Source organism: Sesamum indicum, linkage group LG5, assembly GCF_000512975.1.
Source record: "Sesamum indicum cultivar Zhongzhi No. 13 linkage group LG5, S_indicum_v1.0, whole genome shotgun sequence".
Classification (NCBI taxonomy): domain Eukaryota; kingdom Viridiplantae; phylum Streptophyta; class Magnoliopsida; order Lamiales; family Pedaliaceae; genus Sesamum; species Sesamum indicum.
Window position 1 is genome coordinate 3404852 of NC_026149.1, and position 11931 is coordinate 3416782.

Below are 11931 nucleotides of genomic sequence, written 5' to 3' on the forward strand. Positions count from 1 at the left end.
CTTTCTTGAATAATCCCATCTCCTTTTTCCACTACTTTTCAATAGCCATCCTCACAACCTCTGCTCTGCCCCCTCTACCTGATACTTCTGTCAACCTCTGCTCTCCACTAATCATGCATAATTTTCAAATCCCTAATCAGCTATAAATTGCTTCTTTTTTAGAGTTTGATTTATGCTGGATGCAGAAACATGGCATGGACATATTGCACCTAAGGTTAGATGAGTGTTTGTAGAAACATCGGCCCAACGGCGACATGTCAGCAAGCTTGCACAGTGCTCTCAGTCACCTAGCAACCCTTAAACTCACAGAACAGGCTTTCATGGACTCAATCTTCCTCCTCGGCCAAGCACACCGTGCCGCCTTTCTCCAACATATGACACAGTCCTTTGGATGTAGTTACATTTGTCTCTGGTCTAATTTGCCCCTACCATCCAAGTGAGATTACATTCATTCATGTTCTGTGTATTCATACACACACATAGAAAGCTTGTGTCTGCATGTAGATATTGGCCTAATTGATCATAAAACTTTGCAAAACTTCCAATTTTGTGTCCACAGCTGCTTGCTGTTTTTGGATGGAATCTACCAAGAAGAAAGCAGCCAGCAGCCAGGGCCGTCGTCTGGAAGCCTGGTCAGACGGCTTTTCAATGCATATTGTGAATCAGTGAACTATGTTGACGATCAAGGGTACATATATATGGCATTCGACGGGATGTTTTCGTTGATTCAAACTGAACTTAAAGTTCATTGCTTTTTCACTTTCAGGCGAGTGCCGGGCTTTGCTTTCAAGAACAATATCCCTTACATGGAGGTGAAGTTACACGGCCTTGAGAGGCGGTTGTCGAGTGAAATGCAGATGCAGTTCTATCAGGTAACACATTCTAACAGTACTTGAACGGAATATTAGTACCTCCTCGGATTGTTTGAGGACTATGTTAACTTTTGAGTACTCATTGTGATCTGATAATGCAGGAAGCTGGGATTAAGGTTTGTCCTATGCTAAGAACCACAAGATTCTTGAATTCATCTATGAAATAATTACATTCAGCATTGTAAGTTATTGCCTTTCTTCGTGTTTAACCATAGACTGTCGTGTTCATGGGGTGCGCCTCGGGAGAGATTGAGCTAGGTATATCAAGTGAGCCTCGGGTAGACTTGGAAATGGAGCTAAAAAGCTGGTTCCCTGTCGATTTCTCTAGACAAAAAGCTCCCACAGAACTCCCTCAGCCCACCAGCCAAGACCGGCCCTCAACATCGTCTTCATTGCTAAGGTCGTTATCGGTTGACAGCAGCGAATACTCACTTCTATTCAATGTACAAACCTCGTCGTTCATCACAAAGACCCCACAAGCAGTACCGGCACTGATCAGCACTAGTCCACACCATCATTCGCAAGCCGAAAACGCCTTAAGCCAAATCCGCAACATCCAATTCCCAACAATAGAGAGCGAAAATGCTGCAATGACGAAAGCCATTCTTGCTGTCTTATCTTCTCCCTCCACTTCCTCCTCTTCCAACACAAACTTGCCTCCTGTTAGCCCTGCAGGCGACCATGGGCCGGCTGCATTTAGACGTTACCGATCAGGTCTAGCGCCCGTTGCAGCAACATCTCAGAAGCACAACATGTTTAAAAGATCGATATCATTCTTCAGAAACTTAAACATGAGAAGAAGACAGGAATTCCTGATTCAGGACCGGCCAACATCGACACAGATGCACCACATGATATCAGAGAGAAGACGACGAGAGAAGCTGAACGAAAGCTTCCAAGTTCTGCGATCATTACTCCCTCCAGGATCAAAGGTACACAAACTCTCAAAACCATCACGCCGCATATCAAATCTTGAACTCTGATCCCTTATCAGGTTTTGTTGTACACAGAAGGATAAGGCATCAGTTCTAAGCAGCACAACTGAGTACATAAGTTCACTGAAATCCCAAGTGGAGGAACTCAGCAAGAGAAATCAGGAACTGCAATCTGAGCTCTCGACGACCGCCCGAAAAGAAGGTGGCGGGGAAGAAGTAGGGTGGCTGTCTTCTTCAAGTGAAACGGTGAGTGTAGAGATTGCACAGGTTTCATCAGCATCAGCATCAACCTTAGAAGAAGCAAGATTCTTGGACTTGAGAGTGAGGTTAAGATCAGGAGAATGCAGCTTGCTGGATTTGGTTATTCGGGTTCTAGAGTTCTTGAATCAGCATAGCAATCTCAGGTTGTTGTCTGTGCAATCCAACACCAGGCTGGTGGAATCAGTTCCTGTTCATGGGCTAGTTTTGAGGTTGAGAGTCAAGGTACGTAATCTAATTAATTTATTATTCATATCTGGTTTAGTGAGATATCAACTAATCATACCAAAGCTATAATACAAGGAAAGCTATAATACAAGGGATAATTGCATTTACATCACTTAATATATAGTTTAACACAAATTATTTATATTTTTTTTATAATTTCACATATACCATAGAAAACGTTAACATCATTTACATAAATTATCTCTACTTCTAAAAAATTATATATGCATCTCCACAAACGTCAATATTAATACATCAAATATCCTATTTTTTTACTATTACGAGTTGTTTCTGTAATTATATCTAAGACATAGAGGTTTAGATAATAGATGATAAGTTAGGAAATTTAAATTATTGTTCAATATATAATTATCTTGTGATTTGTGCATAATACAGTGAGATTGACCAACATTAATGATTACATAAGACAACATTAATGATTGATGTTTGATTTTGATTTGTGTGCAGGGAGACGAATTTGAGGAGCGTGGTTTCCAAGAAGCTGTGAGGAGAGTTGTTGATCACCTACCACATTCACACTAACACCAACCACATGTACACCATTTATATATATTTTCGGATAAAATAACAACTATTTATCATAATTATAAATATTTTTTATTATTTAAAAAATTATAAATACTCCTCTAATATTGATAAAATTATATAATTCTCAAATGGAGGCATGAAATTGTCAACTTTGCCCTTATTGTATTTTTTTATTTTTTTAAAAAATTTAAAATTTAATAAAAAAATAAAACAGAATGAATGAAAAAGTTTTAAAAATTATAAAAAATTTATATATTTAATTCATAAAAAATTAAAAAATAAATAAAATTATAAATTTTAATCCACAATGGCATTTTGGTCAGTTTTCCACATAAAATGAATGAAAACCTAACGGATTAGACTAATAGTTATATGGCCATTAATTTTCTGGTTCGAGTTTATTCATTTTCATCTTTTATAAAGTTACTTAAAATAAAAGTAAAAACATCTTTCAAAAGTATTTGCCTACGAAGCCTTTGTTGGTTTTGAAGAAAAATTATCCTTGAAATCAAACATTTTGTCAAAATTAACAAGAATGCGACGCATGTAGACATAAGTTAACAAGAATTTCGTAGAATACTTGTAATAAAATCAAATGGGATACATGATATTGAGAGATGAATGGAGATAGTATTTTGTATTCATTGAAGAATATTAATTTATTTTTGCTGTGGTCATTTTAGAATGTGATCTGCATTATATTATTAATAATGTGCTGCCGATCTTGACTGGGGTAGATTTTTGTGTAGACCAAATAGGCATCACCATCAACTGCATATACATCCAGCAAACTTTTAATTCTTTGTTGGTTCATTCTTTTTTATCATTATTATTTTATTTATAAACATTTCATTAGAATAAATTACAAAAAAAGGTTAACGAAGTCAAAATTTTAAGAGTCAATACTCCGAATATTCAAAATCAATAAATCCATCCCAATTTGAATGGAAAACCCACTTAGAAAGTGCATAAGCTCTTGCATTTGCTCGTCTACCGATATGGCAAATTTTTCATGATAATCTTCTCGTGAAGATGTATGTAATTTTCTCCGCACATGATTTGGCTGCACAATTTGCTGTTTCAATTGGCCCCATAATCATTTGATGGCACAGAGAGAATCAAACTCAAAAATAGCCTTCTCAATTTGCTAAAAGTCTGCATTCAATTAGGATCAGAATGTGAAATAATCAGTATGCTTTCTCCCATAAAATTCTTCCATTGGATTCATATACGTGGGGGGGAGTGGGGGGGGTGTCAATCAATAGCAGCCTCAATTCCTGCACAGTTTTAAGTACTAAGAATGAGAAAGATACAGTCTGTTAGAAGATAAAGGTGGCTTTCCCCATAAATCACCATTGATGATCTTTCTTAATAGATTTAACATTTCTGAATATACAGAGTTTGTCTTCTAACACATACAATACAGCTGAACAACACACATCACCAACGCATGACTAAGGAAAAATCGGGCAACCACCTCTTCTTTGGAATCACAATTTTCTTGATCTACATCACCTGACACATGTATCTGGAAAAGGATTTTGCAAGCAAGGCCATAATTTGAAGAAAACTGCGTGCAAATAGGTACCAAGACTGTGCTGGAGAACTCCACATCAATTTGGTTTGTCGATGTCTATCGATATACAGCAACAGGTTAGAAGTCAATCGCAGATATCATGCAGCAATGTAAGCGGCTCTCACAATGAAGAGGACAATAACATCTGATACCTTCTTGATGGAAGTAACTGCATTGTATTATGCCTCAGCGGCAGTAACGACTTCTTCATCAGTCGTGTCAGATGCAGCAACCTCCTCAATGGTATCTCTGTCTATAGCCCCAATAATAGACTCCTTTTCATTTTCTGGCTCAACGTCTATAAGCTTCTGTCTGAGCTTCTCCGTGAGACCGTCTCTTGCACTTACATTGTCAGCCAGGAATCGTTTAAGAGCATCCTTACCTTGAAAGCTCTGATTGTCCATATAGAAGTATGCGCCAGCCTTTGTGATGAACTTGTGTTTGCATCCCAAGTCTATGAGCTCAGCCTCCCGACAAATCCCTCTACCAAACTCAAGCTCAAATTCTGCAGTTTTAAATGGAGGTGCGTGCTTGTTCTTTACAATCTTCACAACGACTTGGCTTCCGACAGTCTGCAGAACACACAGATTAATTTATTTTAATAGGAATCTCCCCAGTTTATTATAATCAACAATATCAAATGAGACCTTTCTTTTGAAAAATAAATGTCAATAAGCCAGAATAGAACGATGCAAAGGAGTAAAAAAGAACATAAAACTAAATGTCATTCTCATAAGTTTCTCATTGAGTTTGACTTGCAAAGTCAACATCACATTTGATAATTATGGATTGAAAGCACCCGGAAGTGCTGATGATGTTGATCCAAGATATTCCAAATTTTTATGTGTATTAATTTTTTTCCAGAAACATGGAGAATAATTTTGCAAAATGATCATTATTAATACAATTTCATTAAAGAATCCATATTCCAAAAGAGAAGAGCAACCTGTCCTTTGACTTGAAATAAATTTTGAGAAACAGAATAATAAATATTGAACGAAATCAATAAAAAGTGAAGTGGTTCTATGTTGGCTATGTGAGACCATACCAAAAGAAGCATTGTACAATTCGACCAGATCTAGGATCCATTCACATGCAACCCAAATATTGCTGCTATCTTATATCAATAAAATTCGGCATGAACTTCTAGATATCCCACAAAATATGAGCAAGACTCATACCTCTTCTCCCTTTTTGACCAGCCCTGTTCTCTTAATATTGAGGCGCACTGAAGCATAAAATTTCAGGGCATTCCCACCACAAGTAACTTCAGTGGGACCGCCAAATCCTCCAAAAGTGGATAGCTTGGATCGCACCTAAAATTAAACACAACTTATCAGGAAAATAAAATGAAGAAGCTTTTCTTCTCTCAGGCAGAAAGCATATTGTATGTTTTTAAGTTATTTAACAATCAACAAGATCAACACCACCCACTCCTTACCTTAGCAGTCGAAAGACAGAATCTTATGTATCACAGAAATTGGACAACCTCGACAAACTTTTTGGTATAGAGTAGAAAGTAGATGTAACATAATGGTAATTTAAGGATTAGGAAGAAATCCAGGAATATAAATGAAAAGAATGCTAAGGCAAAGAAATACCAAGATATCTGCAACAAGAAACATCAAAGAAATCGCAAATAAGCAACCAGCATACACATATCTCAAGGCAATTAAGTAGGGTATAGATGCAACTTAAAAGTTTCTCGGACATGCCTGATTAGTAAAAATTAAGATTGTCTGTGATAGAGATAATGAGTGACTCAATTTGCGAAGAGCCTGACTCATAAGTCTTGCTTGCATTGCCATGTGTGCGTCTCCCATTTCACCATCAAGTTCACCTTTCGGGACCAGAGCAGCTACCTAACAGGGAAAATTGGAAAATACAATGTAAATAAGAAAAGATTGTCAATCTATTTGCTCCAGTCCATGACATACAGAAACCATATCATCTTACTTACACTATCAACAACCACCACATCAACTGAACCACTCCGGATTAGGGTATCCACAAGACTGAGAGCTTGCTCACCACAATCTGGTTGTGAGAGAAGCAAATTTTCAGTATTTACTCCAATCGCCTCAGCTAAAGCTGGATCAAGAGCATGCTCAGCATCCACAAAGACACAGTAACCTACAGAGGACAAAAGCAAGCAGAAACATAAGTTTGGGGCGCGCCAATATCATTTCCTCTACGAACCAAAAACTTTTTAGGTAAATAAAATAACAAATACCAAAACTTCTGATAATACATATTGTCGATGAGCTCATAAAAAATTCCATGTATGTGTAAATATATTTGTTAATGTCTACTAGCATCCCTAACAGAAGCCTTCTTTCTGCCTAACTTAAGTCTCATTTTTCTCATTCTCGTGATTTAATTTCCAAAATACATGAAAGTGCAGATGATTGTTTATGCATAGAGCGCAAAGATTTGAGACATTGCTTTTCTTACTCCCTCTATTTTAAGATTCTCTTGTATTAATATGTAAATGTTTGAACGTTATAGGGAAACCAAGCATGCACCTCAATTGGAAAGGCTAACAATTTTTCCTACACAAGCCAGCTTTGCGGACAGAGGTGATTTCTTCTAGTGGGTTCATCGATAAATTTGAAGGCAATACTCAAATTGCTTCAACTTTCACCAAAGTACTTATTGTTTGTCTTCCAGAAGACTACCAAGAGGAAAAAAGTCCCTTCGTACATAATAAGCAAAAAAAACTAAAACACTGAAGCTACTCATCTAAGCACGGGTATATGCACGTGCAGCTACAATAACTAATCTTAATTTGATAAATTTTATTGCCAATATCTCAACAAGCATATTTATTCAATTCCTCATTCGAAAGAGTCCTCGAGGTAGATGAAGGAGTTTAAAATGAAATTCAACTTCATCTATGATATAATATATTTGTTCATAAAGTAATTGTAGTTTGATAGACAACTTGAGTTAGTTGGCTAAGGAAATTTATCATTTTCAAATTTATTTGATAAATAACATTCAAGTATCAGATAATGAAATTAGTAATGCTCATAGATATGAAATTTGTAAATGACTGTTGATCAAAACTTGAATCTATATTTTTCTCCCTCAGAAGTCAAACACAAGTAAATCATGGCCTAAGTTACCATCAATTTCTTCCTTTGTGATACCTTGGAACTTTTGCTATTATGTGTAATATTGAATCAAAGAAATAAAAGATTTCAAAAAATTACAACAGCAGAAAGAAATCAGTGCTTAGACACATTCTCTAAGGTGATTTTTCTAAATATATATCCAAATGTGTGGAAAGCTCTTGAAAGATCATCTAGCAGAAACATACAATACCAAATAATATGATATCAAACAATGTAGAAATAACAAGATTTTAAATGTCAGATCAGCGGGCAAGTCCCTATCTTCTGGGAAGCTAGTAAAAAAAACAGAAATTGGAGCTTCTTTATCTTCCTTATTTCTGTCCAAGAAGGACTTTCTATTGTTACTTTTGCAAACTGCTGGTCAACAATTTTGGTTAAGACTTAAGAACACAAGACTCATGGAAGTAGAACATGGACAATGACTGACCTCCTTGTTTTTGTGCCTCAGCAATCACATGCAAAGCAAGAGTTGTTTTACCAGAAGCCTCTGGGCCATATATCTCCACCACACGTCCCTGATAGAATTCAAAAATTTTGTGACACCACACAAAGCATAAACTAAAAGAAAATCTAACTGCCACCTCTTGAAAAGTTAACTGCAAGAAGTCTGTCGTGTGCCACTAGGTAGTGATCCACAGCGTACAAGACAATCACATTCACTTAAGGAAAAAAATTGAAAGATACCTTTGGAAGTCCTCCTATTCCCAATGCAATATCCAAAGCAAATGATCCAGTAGATACTACTGGAGTCTGCCTAGGAGCAACTGACCTACCAAGCCACATAATGGATCCTTTTCCAAATGATGCTGTTATCTGATCCAAAGCTAGCTTCAGTGCCAAATCTTTCTTGGACATATTCTCTTCACCAGAATCACTTGCGTCTGACTTTGATTTCCTTCTACCTTCAGATAGACAGAATTATGTGGAACAAACTTACTCCTGAAACTTTCAAACATATGGACCAAAGAAATAATGGAAGGAACAACAAAAGGAAAATCCTTTAATCAAAGAACTACAGGAACGCTAGGCAATAGATCACTAGTTACAAAAAGGAATCTACACAAAATCCTCATTGAGTAACCATGAATTAGAAACTAATCTTCATCACTTCAAGTACTGTAAAAATCATTGGCAATAACAGAAAGAAACAGAACATTGCATAGTAAGAAACTCAAGCATTTAATTCACTTGATGAAAGATATATGTTATATATCTAACATATATAAGACCAACGGAGAAATAAATGATTGTAAAAGATAAACTGAAAATAAGAAGATCAACCAATGGAAAAAGAGATTACATTATCCAGCTGTAAATACTAGCAAAATATATAAAATATACAAGAAAACGTGTGAATATACTTCAAGTCACGTCTAAAAGTAAAATACAAAAAGATATAGTAATATGCATTTAAGCAATTACTTGAACCACTCCAGTTCTTTTTGGAATGTTTCCTAATACAAGACCTCAATGGCACTCTATCAAAAGAAGAAAGACGAGATATATTGAACTACTCCATGCTAAATAAAGATGTAAGAGATCCAAAATGCAAAACTGTTGTTAAGCAAGTTAAGACAATATGACAATTACAGGGCACAAACATGTACTGAAACTTTAAGTACCTTTTGTGGAGAAATCTCGCAGCTGAGTAGAAGTCTCCAGTACTCCCTTCCTAGATTCCTGCAAAACCAATACAACCAAGATAAAAAGTGTTGAATTATTTAACGGCCATCTGAACCCTCTCCCTTGCATTTTTTCGCCTCCCAAACTCAATATAAAAAGAGAAAAACAGGCATCCGAAGAGTGTCACACTCCAGGCAATAGATATATTCTCCTCAGGTTTGAAGAAAATGAAAATAAAGAAATAAATAGCTAAACAAGAAATGGCCCATTATCTGCATTTGCTGCAACATGATTAACAAGGAAATATAAAACCCAAATTCTGAGTTCAAGTTTTCTAACTATATAGACATCCAGGAGAAGGGAAAAGGGGAAAAACATATACACAGACTTGCATATCTTCAAGTAAAAAACGAAACAATGTCTTGGCCGATCATGTATAAATCACACCCTATCAGGCTATTCTCACTTTGAGTTACTGAAAACGCCATCCATCCCAAACAGAAAAGAAGAATAGCGGCAGAGAAAATATTGCAAAAAATACAGAACTAACTAGAATAAAACAAACCTGCAACTGAGGAAACAGAGAGCGTCTCAAACAAGAAGAGCTACGAAGAAGCCGTGCCATTGCCGACTCAAATGGAAAAAGGAAAAGAGGGTCAGGAATACAAAAATGAAGAACGAAAAATCCCTTCTTCGCAACAGTACACAGTTTCACCCCACTCAACAGCAACCCTCTTCAAAACCAGGGATTTCCATGCCAACATTTCTCAGCACCAAGAACAATCAAACTTGAATTCAGAATCCATACTTGTTTGTGTATTTCACACGCGGGGAAGAGAGGGGGACGGTGTGGGTATGTAGGGGAGGAGAAGGATTTTAGGGTTTAGAGAGGGGTTTTCCCTCCTTTTTCAACTTCTCGTTTTATGGAGCTCCTGGAGACCAAAGGGTTTATTAATTAATTGAAAATTCTAATCTATGGTTATTGTTCCCGCACGTCTGGTTTGGGGCCTCAATGTAATTAATCTCAAACACGATTTCATTTGATATCACTAACTTTGGAAAAAGTATTGTTTTAGTTTGCTTAGTATGCCTAATTTTAATTTTAGTCTAATAACTATATCCATTTTTTTTAGGTTCAGTAATTTACGAAATTGCTTACTTTTAGTCCTTTGACAAATTTTCGGATAATTTTATCCCTTTGAGTGCATATGGACTAAATTTGCATTTCAAAAGTTGCATAGGGATAAAATTGTCCAAAAATCTGTCAAAGGACTAAAAATAAGCAATTTCGTAAGTTACTGAACCTAAATAAAAATGAACATAGTTATCGGTCTAAAATTAAAATTAGGCATACTTAGCGGACTAAAATAATATTTTTCCCCACTAACTTTTGTACGGTACTATTTCTTTGTGTTTTAAAATATGATATGACTAAGAGTAAAATATATAAATTAATAAATTATATTAACAAAAAAAGAAAAAAGATAATAATTGTTTATTAATTAATATAAATTTTAAAAAATTAAATAAATTAGTTATTTTTATCTTGAAATGTATTTTTGATTTTACAAAAAGTTAGTGCAATTATGTCATTAACCGTCGTTTGTGAGTACAGAGACTTTTCCTTTTATAATTATTATAAATATAGATAAATATTAGAGTTTATTTTACGATACCATTATTGAAAAAATAAAATTATACTTTCTCCGGTAAAATTTTCAAAATTTTAGTTGAACATTATTCTCCAATTGTAATTTTTTTTTTTGTTAGAATTTGAATGAAAAATATTGTAAGCGCCAAAAAATTACATAATCTTTCAATTTTACCCCTCATTTAACATTTATCTAATAATATTTTTTTTATATTTTTAAGGAGTTAAAACAATATATATATAATGTGACGTCTGTATGATTTTATAAATAATTGAGAGATTAATTAGTAATTATTAACAAAATATAGATTTAATTATAAATAAATTAGAGGGTGAAAATAGAATATTAAAACTTGAACTAAATAAATTAGAGTTTATTATAATATTTGAGAGCAAATTATATGAATTAAGAAATTAAGTAGAACGCAATTAAAAATTGTAAAAAAATTAATAAAAATAATATATATATATATATATGTACATAAATTACAAATGACAGTTCACACCAACATAGACAATTGCAATTTTTTCTCTAGGTGGAGGAACAAGGACAGAGGTAATAAAATTTTGTTTTAAATTTATATTAATTTATATAATTATGTTATTCAATTAGTTCATTTATTAAATATAGTTTTATATTGACTGATCTATCATTAATGGAAAAATTTTATAAATTTGATTATTTAAATTAGTGTTGAATTAAATATTACATTTGATTTATAAATACTATAGTTGGATAATTAAATTACTATACTTGTTAGATTTAATCATTACTATACTTAATTTACTGATTTCATTGGGCCTATTGACTAAATACTTAATTTACGTATCGATGTTTAATTATATTATATAGTAGCGAGGAATTGATAACAATATTAAAAAATTATATTTAAGAAAAAAATGAGATATTTATAATAATTTAAGTGGGAAAACTAGAATAAAGATATTTGTTGTAGATCATATTTATGTTATAAAAAAATAAAAATAAACAACATATATGAAATATTATTAGCTCCAGGAGTGATAGGAGAGAGGGTGCCTGAAACCTTCATTAGTTTTTAGGTGCCAAGCAGCTCCAGGATCATCTTTTATTAGGGCTAAA

The 11931-nt window shown here is 34.3% G+C and overlaps 2 protein-coding genes across 5 annotated transcripts; one reads left to right on the plus strand and one right to left on the minus strand.

Annotated features, from left to right (window-relative positions):
• Positions 11-2930, plus strand: LOC105162001 (putative transcription factor bHLH041). 4 transcript variants are annotated; one of them, XM_020693679.1, is made up of 7 exons: positions 11-436; positions 560-688; positions 767-872; positions 974-988; positions 1088-1804; positions 1886-2290; positions 2762-2930. In XM_020693679.1, exons 1-7 carry the CDS (start codon positions 255-257, stop codon positions 2834-2836), a joined length of 1629 nt encoding a protein of 542 aa, XP_020549338.1. In that variant the 5' UTR covers positions 11-254; the 3' UTR covers positions 2837-2930. The 4 variants fall into 4 exon arrangements, with proteins under 4 accessions (XP_020549338.1, XP_011078203.1, XP_020549339.1 ...); XM_011079901.2 differs by having other exon boundaries at positions 1883-2290; positions 2762-2927; XM_020693680.1 differs by lacking the exon at positions 974-988 and having other exon boundaries at positions 1883-2290; positions 2762-2929.
• LOC105161861 (DNA repair protein recA homolog 3, mitochondrial) lies at positions 4162-10112 on the minus strand. Its single transcript, XM_011079694.2, has 9 exons — positions 9744-10112; positions 9178-9235; positions 8240-8457; positions 7983-8070; positions 6379-6551; positions 6134-6280; positions 5600-5734; positions 4571-4990; positions 4162-4475 (listed from the first exon to the last, which is right to left on the minus strand). Exons 1-8 carry the CDS (start codon positions 9801-9803, stop codon positions 4598-4600), a joined length of 1272 nt encoding a protein of 423 aa, XP_011077996.1. The 5' UTR covers positions 9804-10112; the 3' UTR covers positions 4162-4475; positions 4571-4597.

Bases quoted from the DNA above. Each gene is read 5' to 3' on its own strand.
- LOC105161861 (XM_011079694.2), bottom strand. From the start codon at position 9,803: ATGGCACGGCTTCTTCGTAGCTCTTCTTGTTTGAGACGCTCTCTGTTT. The intron at 8,071-8,239 runs GTATCTTTCAAT...GAATTCTATCAG, and splicing joins GAATAGGAGGACTTCCAAAG to GGACGTGTGGTGGAGATATA. The intron at 5,735-6,133 runs GCATGTCCGAGA...GTTTAATTTTAG, and splicing joins TCTTAATTTTTACTAATCAG to GTGCGATCCAAGCTATCCAC.
- LOC105162001 (XM_011079901.2), top strand. From the start codon at position 255: ATGTCAGCAAGCTTGCACAGTGCTCTCAGTCACCTAGCAACCCTTAAA. The intron at 1,805-1,882 runs GTACACAAACTC...TGTTGTACACAG, and splicing joins TACTCCCTCCAGGATCAAAG to AAGGATAAGGCATCAGTTCT. The intron at 2,291-2,761 runs GTACGTAATCTA...ATTTGTGTGCAG, and splicing joins TTTTGAGGTTGAGAGTCAAG to GGAGACGAATTTGAGGAGCG.